Source organism: Peromyscus eremicus, chromosome 4, assembly GCF_949786415.1.
Source record: "Peromyscus eremicus chromosome 4, PerEre_H2_v1, whole genome shotgun sequence".
NCBI lineage: Eukaryota > Metazoa > Chordata > Mammalia > Rodentia > Cricetidae > Peromyscus > Peromyscus eremicus.
In genome coordinates this window covers 55095776-55115237 of record NC_081419.1, presented here as the reverse complement: position 1 = coordinate 55115237, position 19462 = coordinate 55095776, and the positions used below count along the sequence as shown (strand labels likewise).

At 43.7% G+C, this 19462-nt stretch overlaps 1 protein-coding gene across 1 annotated transcript in view; it reads left to right on the top strand.

Annotated features, from left to right (window-relative positions):
• The window catches only part of Ttn (titin), a 272282-nt gene that overhangs the window by 83820 nt on the left and 169000 nt on the right, over positions 1–19462 (top strand). Inside the window, 29 exon segments of the mRNA XM_059260758.1 lie at positions 7–294; positions 1072–1353; positions 1772–2050; positions 2173–2454; positions 2596–2874; positions 2965–3252; positions 3385–3663; positions 3757–4035; positions 4132–4410; positions 4544–4831; positions 4973–5260; positions 7342–7623; positions 7818–8096; positions 8689–8970; positions 9087–9365; positions 9743–10030; positions 10137–10415; positions 10543–10821; positions 10908–11186; positions 11929–12216; positions 12364–12651; positions 13060–13350; positions 15008–15295; positions 15836–15928; positions 16031–16316; positions 17067–17250; positions 17788–17877; positions 17967–18234; positions 18341–18601. Of these exon segments, the coding sequence (XP_059116741.1) occupies positions 7–294; positions 1072–1353; positions 1772–2050; positions 2173–2454; positions 2596–2874; positions 2965–3252; positions 3385–3663; positions 3757–4035; positions 4132–4410; positions 4544–4831; positions 4973–5260; positions 7342–7623; positions 7818–8096; positions 8689–8970; positions 9087–9365; positions 9743–10030; positions 10137–10415; positions 10543–10821; positions 10908–11186; positions 11929–12216; positions 12364–12651; positions 13060–13350; positions 15008–15295; positions 15836–15928; positions 16031–16316; positions 17067–17250; positions 17788–17877; positions 17967–18234; positions 18341–18601 (7695 nt within the window).

Genomic DNA, 19462 nt, shown 5'->3' with positions numbered 1-19462 from the left:
TTCCAGAACCTAAGAAATCCCCCTTCTTTGATATCAAGCCGGTATCAATAGATGTCATTGCTGGAGAAAGTGCAGATTTTGAGTGTCATGTTACTGGTGCTCAACCAATGCGCATCACATGGTCAAAAGATAACAAGGAAATCCGACCTGGAGGAAACTATACTATCACATGTGTGGGCAACACTCCCCATTTGAGGATTCTCAAAGTGGGCAAAGGCGACTCGGGTCAATACACTTGTCAAGCGACCAATGACGTTGGCAAAGACATGTGCTCTGCTCAGCTCAGTGTGAAAGGTATCGCTGCATAGTATTTGCCAAGATTTGTTCTGGAATATGCTTGTGTTGTCCTCTGTGTGTCTGAAAATCTTTTTGCAGGCCGGTGCTGTAGCTCAGTGTTAGAGCACTTCCCTTGCCCATGTGAAGCCCTGGGTTATATCCCTCAGTCACGCCAAATGAGAAAGATATTGAGTTTTGCCTGGTTTGTTTTCTCATTTTTGACTTACTTTATAGTCTGTGCTGGCCTGGAACTCAGAAATCCTCCTGTCTCAGCCCCCTGGGAGATAAGATTACAGGTGTGAGACACTATTTTCTGCTGTCTTATTGAGTCTTTAAATGTTTGAGTTAAACTAACGATCATATTTGAATTTATGCCTATGTTTTGGAGGAGTAGTAACCAAAGTTTTGCCTTCTCTTTAAATTGTTTCTTAAGAAGTACTCTTTCTTTGAACTTTGTTGAATATAGTTTCAACTATTCACTCTCCCTTTCATCATTTCTTGTTATATAACATCTGGTTTATCATTACACAATTTTGATCAAATAAATATGCAATTATATTAGCTACTATGCTTTATCTTGTCTATACAGACCACACTATGTCAGCCAAATTCTCTGATAAATATTTTAAATCACCTAATAGGAAGGAAGATAGCTTATTTTACCATGAAATCATTAGAAAATTCATTCTTAATAATAAGCCTGTTAACATGTGATCTTTGAGGATTCTCAACTATAAGGATAAACTCTTTTAACACATGATTATCCATTGCTGACTGTTTCCTTTGGTTTCATAGAACCTCCCAAGTTTGTTAAGAAATTAGATGCTTCAAAAGTTGCAAAGCAGGGAGAATCCATCCAACTGGAGTGTAAGATAAGTGGTTCCCCAGAAATCAAAGTTGTGTGGTTCCGGAATGACAGTGAACTTCACGAAAGCTGGAAATACAACATGTCCTTCGTTAATTCCGTGGCCCTGCTTACCATCAACGAAGCCAGTGCTGAGGACAGCGGCGACTACATCTGCGAGGCTCACAACGGCGTTGGTGACGCCAGCTGCAGCACAGCCCTGAAAGTCAAAGGTTAGACCCCTCTTCGGTTCCCTTCGTTCTCTTCAGTGCCTTCCTAGTGGTCTCAAGGTCTCAGGCTGTTCAGATATCCAGAAGTGAACTCCGGCTGGACCCGAGCTTGAGGACTTCTGGTGGTTAAATAAAGCCCAGCATTCCCCGGGAATTAGTGTAGCCAGTACCTGTCCAGCTTTGTGTTACGGACTTATCTCCAATCGCTAAGGTCCAAAGTTGAGAAGCTTACCACTCTGAGAAGTTTGTGAATTGTCCTGTGTCCATGTGTGTTGGCATTACTCACACCAGTCACTCTCAATGCTCTTCTATTCGTAGCGAACATCTCTAGACTCTAGAAACTTGGTAGGTAGATGCTAACGCCATGTGTCCTCTTGGGTAAGCAGCTGCTCTCATTGCTCATCCTCTTTTCTCCTGGTAGCACCTCCGGTGTTTACCCAGAAGCCTGCTCCGGTCGGAGCCCTGAAAGGTTCTGACGTGATCCTCCAATGTGAAATTTCTGGAACGCCCCCCTTTGAAGTGGTGTGGGTCAAAGATCGAAAGCAAGTTCGAAGCAGCAAGAAATTTAAGATCACCTCCAAAAATTTTGACACGAGTCTCCACATCTTTAATCTGGAAGCCCCTGACATAGGGGACTATCACTGCAAAGCCACGAATGAGGTGGGAAGCGACACCTGTGTCTGCGCTGTCAAATTCAAAGGTTTGTATACGTTCACACACGCGCCCAACAGTGTGCTTCTTCCTTGACCTGCTCCCGCCCGACTGATAGCTAACATGGCTGTGAGCCGTGCTTTCCATCTGACCATGCATTTCCTTCATCAGAACCACCGCGGTTTGTGAAGAAGCTCAGCGACACATCCACCCTCATTGGGGAGCCTGTGGAATTACAAGCCGTGGTAGAAGGATTCCAGCCGATTTCTGTTGTCTGGCTGAAAGATAAAGGTGAAGTCATCCGAGAGAGTGAAAACATTAGCATCTCCTTCACTGATAACATTGCAACTCTCCAACTGGCAAGTCCAGAAGCATCCCACTCTGGAAAATACGTGTGCCAAATCAGAAATGATGCCGGAATGAGAGAGTGCTCGGCGGTCCTGACTGTACTAGGTTAGTGGCAAAGTAGACCTCGGGGAACAGAGGGAAGTTAGTTGACCTATCATCATTTCCTGAAGACATGGCTCTTACCCAACTAGCTACTGACAATAAGGTGAATCGGTTCTCAATGCAATATACTTCTTCCTCCTCTAGAACCAGCCAGGATCGTAGAGAAACCAGAACCCATGACCGTCACCACTGGAAATCCCTTCACATTGGAGTGTGTAGTAGCTGGGACTCCAGAACTTTCTGCCAAGTGGTTCAAAGATGGCAGAGAACTAGCTGCAGGCAGCAGACATCACATTACATTCGTCAGAAACCTGGCTTCCCTTAAGATCCCCTCTGCAGAAATGAACGACAAGGGTTTGTACAGCTGCGAAGTGAAGAACAGCGTCGGCAAGAGCAGCTGCACTGTGTCTGTCCATGTCTCGGGTGAGTACCGTGAGGCCTGGCTGGAGACAGCATCTCCGGCAGGGGTGGGAGTGAAAGAAAGCTCCCTAAGTGGAAACCATTCTCCTCTAGATCGCATCGTCCCGCCTTCCTTCATCCGGAAGCTGAAGGACACGAACGCCACCCTTGGGGCCTCTGTTGTTCTGGAGTGCCGAGTGTCAGGCTCGGCCCCCATTTCAGTCGGCTGGTTTCTGGACGGAAGTGAGGTCGTTCGTAGTCCCAAGTGTCAGCCCGGCTTTTCGGATAACGTCTGCACTCTGAGTCTGAACTCACTGGAGCCCTCCAACACCGGCACATATACGTGTGTGGCTGCCAATGAAGCTGGCCAGGACGAGAGCTCTGCAATCCTGACCGTCCAAGGTCAGTGTCCAAGGACACCCTGCTGCTTCTCTCCACACTGTCCAGCCTTTGTGTTCATTCTCCCGTCTTAGTTTCCTTTGAGTAACAAACACCTCTTTTCCTCTTCATCTCCCTTCCATCTGGGCTGTTCAGAACCACCGTCTTTTGAACAAACTCCTGATTCTGTGGAAGTTTTGCCTGGAATGAGCCTGACATTTACCAGTGTCATCAGAGGCACCCCTCCCTTCAAGGTCAAGTGGTTTAAGGGCAGCAGGGAGCTGGTGTCAGGGGAGGCATGCACCATTTCTTTGGAAGACTTTGTCACTGAGCTGGAGCTGCTTGAGGTGGAGCCAGTGCAGAGTGGAGATTATTCTTGCCTCGTGACCAACGATGCTGGCAGCGCTTCCTGTACCATGCATCTCTTTGTGAAAGGTTCGCTCTTTTATCCAGTGCCCATTTCTTTTTAAAATCCTTCAGATGCATCATTTGAAGGTACAACTTTACCCTCATATTTTCTCCTTGTAGAACCAGCCACTTTTGTGAAAAGATTGACTGATACCAGTGTCGAGACAGGCAGCCCCATCGTTCTGGAGGCTACTTACACTGGCACACCTCCCATCTCCGTGAGCTGGATGAAGAATGAATATCCTCTGTTGCAGTCTCCTAACTGCGGCATTACCACAACGGAAAAATCTAGCATCCTGGAAATTCTTGAAAGCACAATAGAAGACTATGCACAGTATGCTTGCCTGATAGAAAACGAAGCTGGACAAGATATCTGTGAAGCTCTTGTGTCTGTCTTAGGTGTGTTGACAGTTAGCTCCTCCTACTGTTGTCTCTTCCTGTGAAATGTTCTTGTAGTTGTTGTTCACTGATCGATTGCCAACCTTTGTATCTTAGAACCTCCTTACTTTATTGAACCCCTGGAACACGTGGAAGCAGCTATTGGAGAGCCCACAACCTTACAGTGTAAAGTGGATGGAACCCCTGAAATCAGAATTTCTTGGTATAAAGAACATACAAAGCTACGATCGGCTCCTGCCTATAAGATGCAATTCAAAAACAATCTTGCCTCATTGGTCATCAACAAAGTGGACCATAGTGACGTGGGAGAGTACACATGCAAGGCAGAAAACAGTGTGGGAGCAGTTGCTTCTTCTGCTGTGCTGGTTATCAAAGGTGATGATGGCGTTGCTTGACAAGTCTTGCTATGTGTTGACGCGTTCACTTTAATAAGAACTTCTCATGGATAGAAATGTGCTGTAGGTGTTTTCTCTCTTACAAATAAGGATTGTCTCTAACTTCTTTCCAGAGCGCAAACTTCCACCTTCCTTTGCAAGAAAACTGAAAGACGTTCATGAGACTCTTGGCTTCCCAGTTGCTTTTGAATGCCGAATCAACGGCTCGGAACCTCTTCAGGTGTCTTGGTACAAGGACGGCGTGCTTTTAAAAGACGATTCTAATTTGCAGATGTCTTTTGTGCATCATGTCGCCACTCTTCAGATTTTGCAGACTGACCAGAGTCATGTTGGTCAGTATAATTGTTCGGCTTCTAATCCTCTTGGGACTGCTTCATCCAGTGCCAAGCTCATTCTCTCAGGTGAGTTCAGTAACTCTGACCTCTTCATTGCAACACAGCTTCACTTCCTTGGGCCACCAAAGGACTGGTGCCGTTCAGTTTCTCTCCCTAATCTTGGAGCATGGAAACTGACATCACCATGTTGCTCTTCACTCTTTGCAGAACACGAAGTACCTCCTTTCTTCGATCTAAAGCCAGTGTCGGTAGACCTTGCTCTTGGTGAAAGTGCCTCTTTTAAATGTCACGTCACTGGAACAGCACCAATCAAAATCACCTGGGCCAAAGACAACCGTGAGATTCGCCCTGGAGGCAACTACAAGATGACTCTGGTTGAAAACACGGCCACTCTGACTGTGCTCAAAGTAGCCAAAGGTGATGCTGGGCAGTACACCTGCTACGCAAGCAACGTTGCTGGAAAGGACTCTTGTTCTGCTCAGCTGGGTGTACAAGGTACTCCTTAGAGCGAAGTGCCAACATCTCTTGGGTATGTTCAGTGTCTTACAATGTAGGTGGGTGATATGCCTGAAGACTGTATATAGGACCAAAGTCTAGAAATTAGAAATGATCCAATGAGGCTAGAGGGGCAGCTCGATGGCATGGTGCTTGCCTAGTATGTGCAAGGTCATGCTACATTGGATCCCTAATACCGTAAGACAGAAAGAGATGGGAAGAAAGGAGAAACAGAGGGAGGGAGAGACAGAGGGGCCACACATGAATCCGAGATCTTCTAAAAGGGAAAATACCTTGAATCTGTTCTTAAAATAGAAAAGCAGAAAAATATTAACTGGAAAAATGTATTTTCAAGTTTTGCAAATAGAGATTAAGGAGAAAATGAACAACAACAAAAAAAACCCCCTAGAATTACAAGAAAAATCCAGTTTGAAAAAGTTATCACAGGATAAAAAAAAATTAATTACTTCAAATGACCTATTTTCAGTAGTGCTTAGTAAATTAATGAATTCATTACCCTCTAAACATAGCACCACCCCAAACTATCTAGTCCTTCCAGAAGAATCAGGTCAACTATGCGGTGAACTTCTTCTCTTCCACCAGCTATGCGTAATTAATAGCAGAAGTCAGGGGACTAGGTGTTACCCGGGCTTGCCATCTGGACCAGGGTTTTCCACATTCTTAGCATCTTGTTCAGAGGACTGAAGAAGTATGGAGTTTTGTTCTAAGGTCATATGAAAGTACATGCTTGTTACTCTGCAAGATAACAGCAGGCAGTGGGTGGGATTTAACCAGGAGCCCCCTGGTCACTGCCTAGGGCTCCCACCTTTGGGTCCAGGAAGAAGAAGAGCTGGTTGCTAGGTCTGGGTATGGATACTTTTGTTGTGATTCATAGTCATAGGTTGTGTAAGCCCTAATTCACTGTGCATGTCCTTTCCCAAGATGCATCTAATTAGAGTCATATACGTGTACAATCATGCATAAGCATAAGATGATAAATAGGGATTTCCCCTAAAAGTTCATTTTGAAGACACAGTTTGTCCTAGTGCATGTGCACCCAAAATCCATATAGGCTGAACAGACCCACTGCCTCTAGCTCCAGGACATGTATTATGGTGCGTTTGGCCACAAAATGGAGGTTTATTAAGAGTTGATAGGGAGCCATAGAGCAAAGTAACCATGGGTTTATTTGGGGAGGGGTGAGCCTGCGGTTTGACGTAGGCAGAGTCTCAGGTTGCAAAGCAGATTGTTGGAGAAGTGGTAGAAATGTAGTGTAAACCAAGCAGGGCTCCAGATTGCTAGGATACCGCCATATGTGCCTGCCTCCTAGGATGGAAATACCGCAACACCCAATGTTATGCAAGAACTATGGCGTGTCTCACAAATGTTTATCAAAAATTAGAGGTTTACCTCCATCGACTGCTGTCTAATCGGTTTTAGTATTCTTAAACTTCTTGAAGTAGTAGTTGATAAATACCTTGAAATTAGAATGGTGTTCAAGACCCTTTGTCCCATGAGACAACTAACCATTTTGCCTCCTGAGCCTGAAAGTTTAGTCAGTGAAGAAAACCTAGTTCTTACTCACGTCAAAAGGAAGTGATGGAAGTTGAAATGATATCTACTGAAGGCGTAGAGAGATTACTGTACTTTAAAATATTACGGTATATGGTCCCTTTTGCTCTGGCTGTGTGCAGTACATAATGAATATCTTTGAAGCCATAACTTCGGATTGGCCACACACAGGGTGATCACAGTCTCTCCATCCTGTAAACCTCAGAGGGCTTCTGTGATGTTGTCTGTGAGCTCAGCTGTAGAAGAATGATTCTGTTTCTGGGAAGTGGGTTGTGAAATAGGGAGCAGGGCCTTCTCCTTCTTTCCTCTAGCCACAGTTAGGTTATGGGCGTCCACAAAACATAAAGTTATTTAGGGAATTTTCTACTTAGCTATCACTCAACTGCACCAAATGAAGTTGTCTCCCGTGGATGAAGTCCACTCTGAAAGCGATTTCTTTTTTCTCCTCATCTTGTAATACACCTGTCTTTTCTGCCCCTCGCCTTGTGCTTTTCCCCTTGGTTCCCCAGAACCGCCCAGGTTCATTAAGAAACTAGACCCGTCACGGATCCTCAAGCAGGAGGAGCATACACGATACGAATGCAAAATAGGCGGTTCTCCAGAGATCAAGGTGCTGTGGTACAAGGATGAGGTTGAAATTCAAGAAAGCAGCAAGTTCCGAATGTCGTTCGAGGACTCGGTGGCAGTGCTGGAGATGTACAGTCTCGGTGTGGAAGACAGCGGGGACTACACCTGCGAGGCCCGCAATGCGGCAGGAAGTGCCAGCAGCAGCACCTCCCTGAAGGTTAAAGGTCAGGCTTTGCTCCACCTCCACCCTGCTCCTCAGCTCCTCTCCCACAGTGTGTTAAAATTGTTCAAGGATCCAGTTTTAAAAAATGGGAGCGATGTTTTCTCCCTTTCTCCAATGAGGTAGAAAGCGAATTCCTACCCTTGTCTAAATACGAAGTCCATCCTAATGGACCTTTCTCTCCCGCTTCAATTCTAGAACCACCCGTGTTCCGCAAAAAGCCTTTTCCTGTTGAGACACTTAAAGGAGCTGATGTTCACCTTGAGTGTGAGCTTCAGGGAACGCCTCCCTTTCAAGTTTCTTGGCACAAAGACAAGCGAGAACTCCGGAGTGGGAAGAAGTACAAGATTATGTCTGAGAACTTGCTCACAAGCATCCACATCCTGAACGTAGACACAGCTGACATCGGGGAATACCACTGCAAAGCCACAAACGACGTGGGCAGTGACACTTGCGTTGGTTCTGTCACTCTGAAAGGTAGGAGTCGTTCCATTCTCTTCTGCTCACCGTTCTCCTTCTAATTTTAATGTTGTACCCCACCTTGGGTCCCATGTTCTGTTCACTTCCATTTTCTAACTCATGCCAAATATCCCCCCAACTTAGTGATTGGTCTTCCTTGGACGTTAGGAGTCTGGATAAGATACTATTCAGCTTCTTTTTGATACAGACTCTAAGGCAGTGGTTCTCAAACTGTGGGTCTCAACCCCTTTTGAGGTGGGGAGTCAAAGGACCTTTTCACAGGGGTCTCCTAAGACCATCAGAAAACACAAATATTTATATTCTGATTCATAACAGTAGAAAAATTACACTTATGAGGTAGCAACAAAAATAACTTTATGGTTGATGAGTCACCACAAGAGGAGGAACTGTGTTAAAGGGACGGAGCATTCAGAAGGTTGAGAAATACTTTTGTAAGGTTTCTCAGTCCCATCGCTTCTTATTTATAAGATGAAATGCTATCATGAAATGTTATCATGGGGGGTGGTTTCTCGCATTGGTGACTGACGTGAGGGAAATACTATCAGTCCCATACATGTTGAAGCCCTGTCTTCCCGCTTGCTCTCCTCAGCACCACCACGGTTTGTGAAGAAGCTCAGTGACATTTCTACCATCATTGGTAAAGAAGTCCAGCTGCAGACAACAATTGAAGGCGCCGAGCCAATTTCAGTGGCGTGGTTCAAAGATAAAGGGGAAATTGTTAGAGAAAGTGACAACATATGGATTTCTTACTCAGAAAACACTGCAACCCTACAGTTCTCAAGAGCAGAACCAGCCAATGCTGGGAAATACACCTGCCAGATCAAAAACGATGCGGGGATGCAGGAGTGCCATGCCACGCTATCTGTTCTCGGTTAGTACATAGGATGTCCTCGTGAATACAGGGCACGCACGCAGGTCGGTGTTTCCTGCAGCTCTTTTTTCCTTCTACTTTACTTTAAATTATGCTGTGATTTCCATCTATTTCAGAGCCTGCAGCAATTGTGGAAAAGCCAGAATCTATTAAGGTCACTGCAGGGGACACCTGTACCTTGGAGTGTACGGTGTCTGGAACCCCTGAACTCAGCACCAAGTGGTTTAAGGATGGAAAGGAGCTCACGAGCGACAGCAAGTACAAAATAAGCTTCTTCAACAAAGTGTCGGGCCTTAAAATCATCAACGTGGCACCTGGTGACAGTGGGGTGTACAGTTTTGAAGTGCAAAATCCTGTGGGCAAAGACAGCTGCAAAGTCTCAATTCAAGTTTCAGGTTGGTTGGCCTGCTCATTCGTCTTTGTGACAGTGGGGACCCCAGTTGTCCTAAGCAGGAGAGAAGCTCCTTCCTTACAGTGTAATAATGTGAGTCTTACATCCTTGGATGCAGCAGGGTCAGAGGCAGCAGATGCATACAAAGTAGCAGAAAACCATACTCAGAGTTATACCGCTTTCTTTGGGAAGAACCTCTAGGAAGTCAACTTGCCCATACTTATCCTCCAGGCTTGACATTGTGTCACCCCATGGGCAACACTTAGAGAATCTTTCAAAAGAGCCAGACAGATCTAGTGCTAACCCATCAAAAGGACAATTATCTCTTTGTGCCATTTTATAACGGACGCTCCTTGCTTGGTTTGCTTTTCTCATATTCAGATCGGATTATCCCTCCTTCGTTCACAAGAAAACTCAAAGAGACGAATGGTCTGTCCGGTTCCTCCATTGTGATGGAGTGCAAAGTCTATGGGTCACCCCCAATCTCTGTCCTGTGGTTCCATGATGGGAATGAGATCAGCAGTGGCCGGAAATACCAGACCACACTAACAGACAACACCTGCGCCCTCACTGTGAACATGCTGGAAGAATCAGACGCTGGCGACTACACCTGTATAGCTACCAATGTGGCCGGCTCTGATGAGTGTAGTGCCCCCCTGACTGTGAGAGGTCAGTTCAAATCACAGTCATATGCGACCACAGTGCACTAAGGACTGAGCCGTCCAAGTTCACAAACATTCACATTTTCCCAATTTGTGCTTTTTTTTTTATTTAGAACCACCATCTTTTGTTCAGAAACCTGACCCCATGGATGTCTTAACCGGAAGTAATGTCACATTTACAAGCATTGTAAAAGGAACACCTCCTTTCAGTGTCAGCTGGTTCAGAGGTAGCAGTGAGCTTGTGCCCGGGGCCAGGTGCAATGTGTCTCTGCAGGACTCAGTGGCTGAACTGGAGTTGTTTGATGTGGACACGTCCCAAAGTGGAGAATACACTTGTATAGTTAGTAACGAGGCTGGCAGGGCTTCCTGTACGACACATCTCTTCGTAAAAGGTTTGTTTGCCGTTCTGTTTACACAATTAAATTGCACGTAGCAGTCAGGTGTGCTGTGCCTGTGTGTGTGTGTGTGTGTGTGTGTGTGTGTGTATTTGATTTTGCTTTATCAATCTCTTCACACCAGCCCCAGCCATATTTGTGAAGAGACTCAATGATTACAGCATAGAGAAAGGCAAGCCCCTGATCCTAGAAGGGACCTTCTCTGGAACTCCTCCCATCTCTGTTACATGGAAGAAAAATGGTATCAATGTCACTCCCTCCCAACGCTGTAACATCACCACAACCGAAAAGTCAGCGATCCTAGAAATTCTGAGCAGCATTGTGGAGGATGCAGGACAGTACAACTGCTACATTGAAAACGCTTCCGGCAAGGACTCCTGCTCTGCCCAGATCCTGATACTAGGTTTGTTGTGATTGCACATCCATAGCCTCGCACCCAGGCCGTGGTCCTGACCTGTCCTTCATGGCTGCTTATCTCTTTTGCTGCAGAACCACCATATTTTGTCAAGCAGTTGGATCCGGTGAAGGTGACAGTTGGTGATTCTGCCTCTTTACAATGCCAGCTGGCCGGAACGCCTGAAATTGGGGTCTCCTGGTATAAAGGGGATACAAAGCTGAGGCCCACTGCCACCTGCAAAATGCATTTTAAGAACAACGTTGCTACACTGGTCTTCACCCAGGTTGGCAGCAGTGACAGTGGAGAATACATCTGCAGGGCTGAGAACAGTGTGGGAGAAGTATCTTCATCAACTTTCCTGACCGTTCAAGGTGAGTACAATATTTTAAAAGCAAATAGATAGTTGCTTCTTTTAAAACATGTAAAATACCCAATGAGAGCCTTCTTTTGGGGAAAATCAAAATGCTGTTTGGGGGCCTAAGTAATTCCAATTGGAGTTAGCAGCTTACCCTTTTTCCTGGGCAATTGTTTTGGTTTGTCTTTCTGAGGATCTTACTATGTATCTCCTATTGGATGAAACTCAGTAGGTTGACACGTTGGACAGGTGGATCTCCAACTTATGGATCATCCTCCTACCTCTCCCTCCAAGTGCTGAGATTATAAGTGTGTACTGCCACACCTGGATCCACTTTTTCTACATCCTTTGTATATAGGGAGATGGCAAAATATTCAGTTAGAAAGATCATGCTACCATTTGCCTCTATAAATATTAAAGGAATATATATGATGTGTGTTTTTAAATTCACACCATGCCTGTCTCATTCAGATTGCTAGAAGGCAATTTAATAAGCAGGAGGTTCTGCCAGGTGACCAGAGACAGGCCTCTAGCTGAGCAGCATCTTGTTAGCTTACAGGTTTTGTTGTTGTTTTGTGTTGTGCCTCCTACTGTACAAACTTCTCCAATAACTCACATGTTCTTTTCCATCTCAAGTTCATTCAAGAGCTGTTCAGACTCCCTCAAATTTTTAGGGAAATTCCTGTACATTTGCAGGATGGCTATAACTAAATTTAAAACATGGGGCTGTGTTCATTGCTTTAATCCTGTTCCTACAGAGCAAAAACTTCCACCATCCTTTTCTCGACAACTGAGAGATGTGCAAGAGACCGTGGGATTGCCAGTGGTTTTTGAATGTGCCATAAATGGTTCAGAGCCCATCTCCGTGGCTTGGTACAAAGACGGCAAGCCGTTGAAAGATAGCCCCAATGTGCAAACATCATTTTTAGACAACATCGCCACTCTGAACATTTTTAAAACAGACCGGAGTCTTGCAGGCCAGTACTCTTGCACTGCTACAAATCCCATAGGTTCTGCTTCTTCTGGCGCCAAACTCATCCTCACAGGTTTGTGGATTCTTAGACGTATGTTTGCGTCGTTGAAATTTTTGTAATCACATACAAAATTTGAAAGGAAACATTGCTGTTTCTTCAAAGGGCATGGCCCAAGTCTGGAACCCGAAATGAAACCTTCTCCTTGTAATCTCTCCTTAGAGGGGAAGAACCCACCCTTCTTCGATATTCCTCTGGCCCCTGTGGATGCTGTGGTAGGAGAAAGTGCTGACTTGGAGTGCCATGTCACAGGAACGCAGCCCATCAAGGTCAGCTGGGCCAAGGACAACAGAGAGATACGAAGTGGCGGGAACTACCAGATCAGTTATCTGGAAAACAGTGCGCACCTGACCATTGTTAAAGTGGACAAGGGTGACTCTGGACAGTACACCTGCTATGCCGTGAATGAAGTGGGAAAAGACTCCTGCACAGCCCAACTTAATATAAAAGGTAGAGTTGATTCTGCATGGGGTCCAACAGAGGGCAGTCATTTGAGAGTATATCCTAACGGCTTTCACAGCACCAGGCTTGTTATGATAGAGAGATTTGCATAAAGAGAAACTGATGTCATTTAGTCCTAAAAGTTGATATGTCCTCCTTAACCTTAAGACTGAGTGTTTCTTCTTTCAAATGTCTGGTTCTGTAATTGCCTGTCAATCATTTCCATCAGCCATCCTGTCAGAGAACAGCTGAGGATTAGCTGTGGAGAGAAGAATCGCTCAGGTGCATGAGTTGCTATGCTGGATTTGACTAGTTTTCCCTGATATTTAACTAAAAACAGGACTCCCCCCTCTTGAAAGCCTCATGGTAATAACTTACGTCTATATTCATTTCAGTTATCTTTTTAATTTCTTACAGAGCGCCTAATCCCACCAAGTTTCACCAAAAAACTCTCTGAGACCGTGGAAGAGACAGAAGGGAATTCATTCAAATTGGAAGGGCGTGTGGCAGGTTCCCAGCCTATAACTGTTGCTTGGTACAAAAATAATGTAGAGATCCATCCGACTTCCAACTGTGAGATCACTTTCAAGAACAATGCGCTGTTGCTTCAAGTCAAGCGAGCAAGCATGGCCGATGCAGGCTTGTATACCTGCAAGGCAACAAACGATGCAGGCTCTGCCCTGTGCACATCCTCCATTGTCATCAAAGGTGAGTTGTCGTCACAGCTCTGGCCGTTAGGTTTCTCTTCACACACTTCCACGTGTGTATCGTCTGAAGTCTGGGCTCAGTGGAGAGCCACAGACAAAAATGTGCGTTAGTCAATAGACTGTCATCATTCCATATGTGTTTGCTAAAAACATATGACTTGTAATTTTATTATGTGACTCCACTTAATAAATGGACTCAAATATCAGATTTCTAAGTCATGTCCCTAAATTCTCTCAAGCAGCTAGAATTCAAAACCTTCTTTGACGTGTGTGAGGGTATTTTGAGGAAAAGCACTTGAAGATGTTTTAAACCTGTCACAGACTATCACATTGACCTTGCTTACTCCCAGCTACAATCAGAAACATTTCCTTTTGTTTGTAAAGAATCATTGTTTAGTATACATTACTCTTATCTTTTGGTCTAAAATTAAATAGTAACACCAGACAAAATAGTAAAATTTGCTCAAAAACCAATATTTGGGTAGAATATTATATATTATAAAAGATATACTTAAACTCAGGGCTATTATTTTAAGAAAGGAAGACGTTTGCATTCTTTCAGATCTCTCTTATCTGATTTTCTAACTATAATGGCTTCAGCCAGATAAAAAGTTTACAGACCCACATAATTATTGCACAAGCCAGATTTCTAGAAAAGTGTTGAATGGTTACTGCAGGGGAGCCGGCTGGCCACCTCAGAATGTACTGATGAACCAATATCATTAGGAGGCTACTAGTGTGACTAGGTTAATATTGCTCAGCTGTCCTGGCTACAGATTCAGATTTTATCATTTATCTGATAAAACTGAAATGAATCTAGTTTCAGTACATGTACTAAAATGAAAAGAGATTTATTCTCATGATGCTTTGCCATTGAGTAGATGATACTTTCTATGGAAATCTGGGGCTATTTTTCCGTAGGGGTTTATTGAAGTAGTAGATACCAGAAGTGGTAATCATGAATGTAGCCTTATTTTATCTGTGGGTCTCGGAACCATTGGACACTAGAGCTCCGATAAAGCATTACGTCACACATGTCCATTGTGTCATGGAACTCACACTCCTGTCTTTGTTTTCAGTTAAACACTCAGCTTCAACTCTTAGTATTTTTGGGGCTTGGAGCAAATTTAGTTGCATTTAAAAATCTAAAAATGAACATCAGAGAAAATCTCGTTACGATTTGGGCACATCCGTGCTCCTGATGGTGGCTTTCTTCTGCATGAGTCAACGATCATTGCTGCTCTACACAAGCAGCATTCCCTCAAGCCTTTAGGTGTTAGAGTTTGGCCAAAAGTGCTGCTGCCTGTAGTTCTGAAAGAGTCAAAATCATGCCACACAGCACAGACGTGGATGGCAGTGCCAGCATAGTATTTGTGGAGCTTAATCAGGACACAGATGCTGTGGTGGTTTGTGGACAGCATGGCAGCTGCTCTTTGCAAGTTTTTAAATCTCCTCCTTCCCCCTTTTTTAACCCAACAAACATTAACAATTGCCTAAAGAGGAATAAACTGTGTCTTATAATGCCATCCACAAGTGTCCACTGTCACCTGTTGGAGGGAAGCTGTTTTGGCCCCCCCTTTTTTTATTTCTTTCATGAAACATAATGTATCTTTCACTTTTTTTCTGTCCTCCTCTTGAAAATGCCTTTTCGATTCCAGAGCCTAAGAAGCCGCCTGTGTTTGACCAGCAACTTACTCCAGTAACAGCCAACGAAGGGGATTTTGTCCAGCTCAGCTGCCATGTGCAGGGATCAGAGCCCATTCGAATCCAGTGGTTGAAAGCTGGCAGAGAGATAAAGCCTTCAGACAGATGCAGCTTCAGCTTTGCTAGCGGGACGGCTGTGCTGGAACTCAAGGAGACGGTTAAAGCGGATTCGGGAGATTACGTGTGCAAGGCTTCCAATGTGGCCGGCAGTGATACTTCCAAGTGCAAAGTGACTATTAAAGGTACAGATACCAAGAAAGTGTGCATTGAAACAGAAACTGCCCATGGAATGGAGTCAGATGAATCACACACATCAGTTATTCATCATTTGTAATCTGCAGCCCTCTTATAGTGAAAGTATCCAGTGATTTAATGGAAATAGTGTCAATACGAAGTATTTAAAGTTACCCAGAGTTCACCAGCCTATTTCTTGAAACTCTCACAGCATATCCACAAGGATATATTCAGTGTAGTTCCCAAAACGATGCCATGCTGATGCAATGGGAAATAGCTTGGTGTCATAGTCCAGGGGAAATGTATGCAATAAAGTCTATAAATGCCAGATTGGATGCTAGTAATCCATTATAGCTCAACCTACTTTAGCCCTCACTGGAATGAAGGTCTATGAAACTGCTTTGTCACTTATAACTCACAGCTAGTGGGTCTTGGAGTGAATAGTATTTATGACACTCCCAAGCTCTTCAAGTTTGTTTTATACACCAGAGTATTTATTACGATTTTCAAGTTCTTGTAGTAACAAAACATGGAAACATGTGTTTCAGAAAAACCAGCGGCAGCCCCAGCAGCTAAGAAGGCAGCAGTGGATGGAAAACTCTTTTTTGTATCAGAGCCTCAGAGTATCCGAGTAGTGGAAAGTAAGTGTATGGCATCATCCAGGGTATACTACTGATTTCATTTCAAAAGCACTGGTTGGGCAAGATTCACTTTGGAATGAATTTGTTTTCACCTTTCCTTAGAAACTACTGCCACATTCATTGCAAAAGTTGGAGGTGACCCAATCCCGAACGTTAAATGGACGAAAGGAAAGTGGAGACAGCTGAACCAAGGAGGTCGCATTCTGATCCACCAGAAAGGCGACGAATCGAAGCTGGAGATCCGTGACACCACAAAAACCGACTCTGGCTTATACCGATGTGTTGCCTTTAACAAACACGGTGAAATCGAAAGTAATGTCAATCTACAGGTGGACGAGAGGAAGAAGCAGGAGAAGATTGAAGGTGATCTTCGCGCGATGCTGAAAAAGTAAGTCCACTCAGAACTGTGAAGAGGACCTCTTCCTCACAAAGGGTCCTCAGGAGGCAAGGACCAGCTATTGCTACTCAGTATAGAGAACAACATGGCTGAGGAGTGAGTGAGTGACCAGTTAGCCAGTCACATTTAAGTGGAATGCAGTGGGCTGGTGGGATTTGCTTCTGAATGATGCTGAGAAGCAAAGAGTGAGATACATCCAAAAGCTTTTAAACAAAAGGAAATGGCCAAATACTACGTGTCCAAATCTGGAAGGCTTGCTTTTATAAGTTTTTTTATGCTATAGTTTCCTAGATCAATTATTTTACACATTTCCATAATCAACAATAATTTCAAAATAATTTGTGTTTCACCATAGTTATTGAATTATCACATACCTTTCCTTTCCACAGTTCTTTTTCATAGCATGTGATATTTAAGTTTTCACTTGATATTTCACATAACTATCATTGATTGAGCTCCTGATAACAAGGCTAATGGGCACATGTCCGTATTCTTCCCTTTCTTCAGGTCACTGATCAGATTTCAACACTGTAACAACACTCCAGTCTTCATCCATCCCATCACCAAACTGACTTTTTTTATTGTTTTGGTCCACATGGTAAAATTAGCATTTCTTACTAAAGAACATTCAGCTATCATATAGCGAGATAAAATACTGAGACTGAACATCTTTGAGTCATGACAGACAGTTCAAACCACTAAATGGAAGACACATGATTGACATTAACTTTTTTTTTTCAGGACTCCAGCCCTAAAGAAAGGATCTGGAGAGGAGGAAGAAATTGACATCATGGAGCTTCTCAAAAATGTGGATCCTAAAGAATATGAGAAATATGCGCGCATGTATGGAATCACCGACTTCCGGGGCCTCCTTCAAGCCTTTGAGCTGCTGAAGCAGAGTCAAGAGGAGGAGACTCACAGGCTGGTATGTCCCTCATTGCAGCTGCATCCTGAGAAACGATCCATAGTTGAGACAGCCAACGCCTTTCATATTAGCAGAATGCCTTGAATACCTAAAACATTCCATTTCTAGGAAACAGTTCACCATAACCTAGCTATAAACTGTATTATAACCTAACAAACAGCAAAAACGGAAGTCAGAGGGGTAGAGTGATGGCTCAGTGGTTAAGAACACTAGCTGCTCTTCCGGGGGACCCAGGCTCAGTTCCCAGCACCCACATGGCAGCTCACAACCGTTTCCAACTCCGGCTCCACGGGATCTGATGCCCTCTTCTGGCTTACAGCCACACTTGAATGGTGTACATACATGCATGCCAGCAAAACACACATACACATGAAAGAAAAATAAATCTTTTTAAAAAATACCAATACACATAAATAAAAATAAACCTTTAAAAACCACTAATACACATAAAATTTTTAAAAGTTTAAAGAATGTAAATCATAGTCATGTACCTGCTAATTCAAATTCTTGTTTCTCATGTTTTATTTTTCCCCTCAGGAAATTGAGGAACTAGAGAAGTCAGAGAGAGATGAAAAGGAATTTGAGGAACTTGTATCATTTATTCAGCAAAGGCTGACACAGACAGAGGTAAAATGAACTGTGCTAATAATAAAATGTACAAAATTATTACTGGGAATTATAAAGGAATGATGACTAACACATGTTAATTCTTCTAGCCTGTCACCTTGATCAAGGATATTGAAAACCAGACAGTTCTGAAAGATAATGATGCTGTCTTTGAAATTGACATCAAGATTAATTATCCGGAAATCAAGCTCTCCTGGTACAAAGGGACTGAAAAACTGGAGCCCAGTGACAAATATGAAATAAGCATTGATGGTGACCGGCATACCCTCAGAGTCAAAAACTGTCAGCTTAAAGATCAGGGCAATTACAGGCTGGTTTGCGGTCCCCACATTGCTAGTGCCAAGCTGACTGTGATCGGTAAGTTAGAAACCATCTTAAAAGCCTTGTGAGATTGCTGTTGCGCGTGATGCTGTCTGTGATCATGTGCTGATGCTGAGCAACATGTGTTCCTGTATCACACCAGAGCCTGCTTGGGAGCGGCATCTCCAGGATGTTACTTTGAAAGAAGGCCAGACTTGTACCATGACCTGTCAGTTTTCTGTGCCAAATGTGAAATCCGAGTGGTTCAGAAACGGCCGAATCCTTAAGCCCCAAGGCAGAGTAAAAACAGAAGTGGAACACAAGGTCCATAAACTGACCATCGCAGATGTTCGTGCAGAGGACCAGGGCCAGTACACCTGCAGGCACAAGGACCTGGAGACGTCAGCAGAGCTCAGAATTGAAGGTGGGTGAAAACCTGGGCAGTTACTGGCTGAGCACAGGGTACCAGGAAATGTCCTTCGGCCCCTGCAGTATCCCCTTCAAATAAATCTCAGAGGGTTCATGTCTTCATCCGCCCCTCCTCCCCCGCTGCCACAGATTCACACACTTGTCCTTATGACAAAATCCATACAATTCAAAAGGAAAGTATTCAACCCTGCATTTCTTTTAGATAAAAATCGGATTTTAATCTAGACTGACATTTGATTTTTTTTGTTTGTTTGTTTGTTTTTCAAGACAGGATTTTTCTGTGTAGCTTTGCACCTTTCCTGGAACTCGCTTTGGAGACCAGGCTGGCCTCGAACTCACAGAGATCTGCCTGCCTCTGCCTCATTTGATTTTTTTAATGGTTGTTTTCTTCTTAAAAGCTAAATTTTATAATTCTCTTACTGGTAACTATGGATCCTAGAGGACAATATTGGAAACAGCAAAAAGTTGCAGATATAAATCTAAAGCATTGTGATTGGTAATTGCTACTCTGTTTGTGAGACTTATTTTGACTTTATGGATAAAATTAACAACATGTGATAAGTAATTTTTTTTAAAAAATAGTGATTTCACTTAAGAATTCTACTCCCACTTTCTGCCTCTCTGAAGTAAAATTTCTGACTTAAAGAGCAAGAATGCTTAATTTCTTCATAGTTAAGTTTTAGGCAGCTGACCTTGAACCATCCAGAGAAATTTTGTACTGTGTCTCATTATTTGGCACCATTTCAATTGTTAAAACAAAATTATATTAATCTAATTTTCAGAGGCATTTTGAGTTCCTGAATTATTTTACAATGAATATTAGTGCCTCATTTTAAAGTTTAAAAAAAGTTAAATA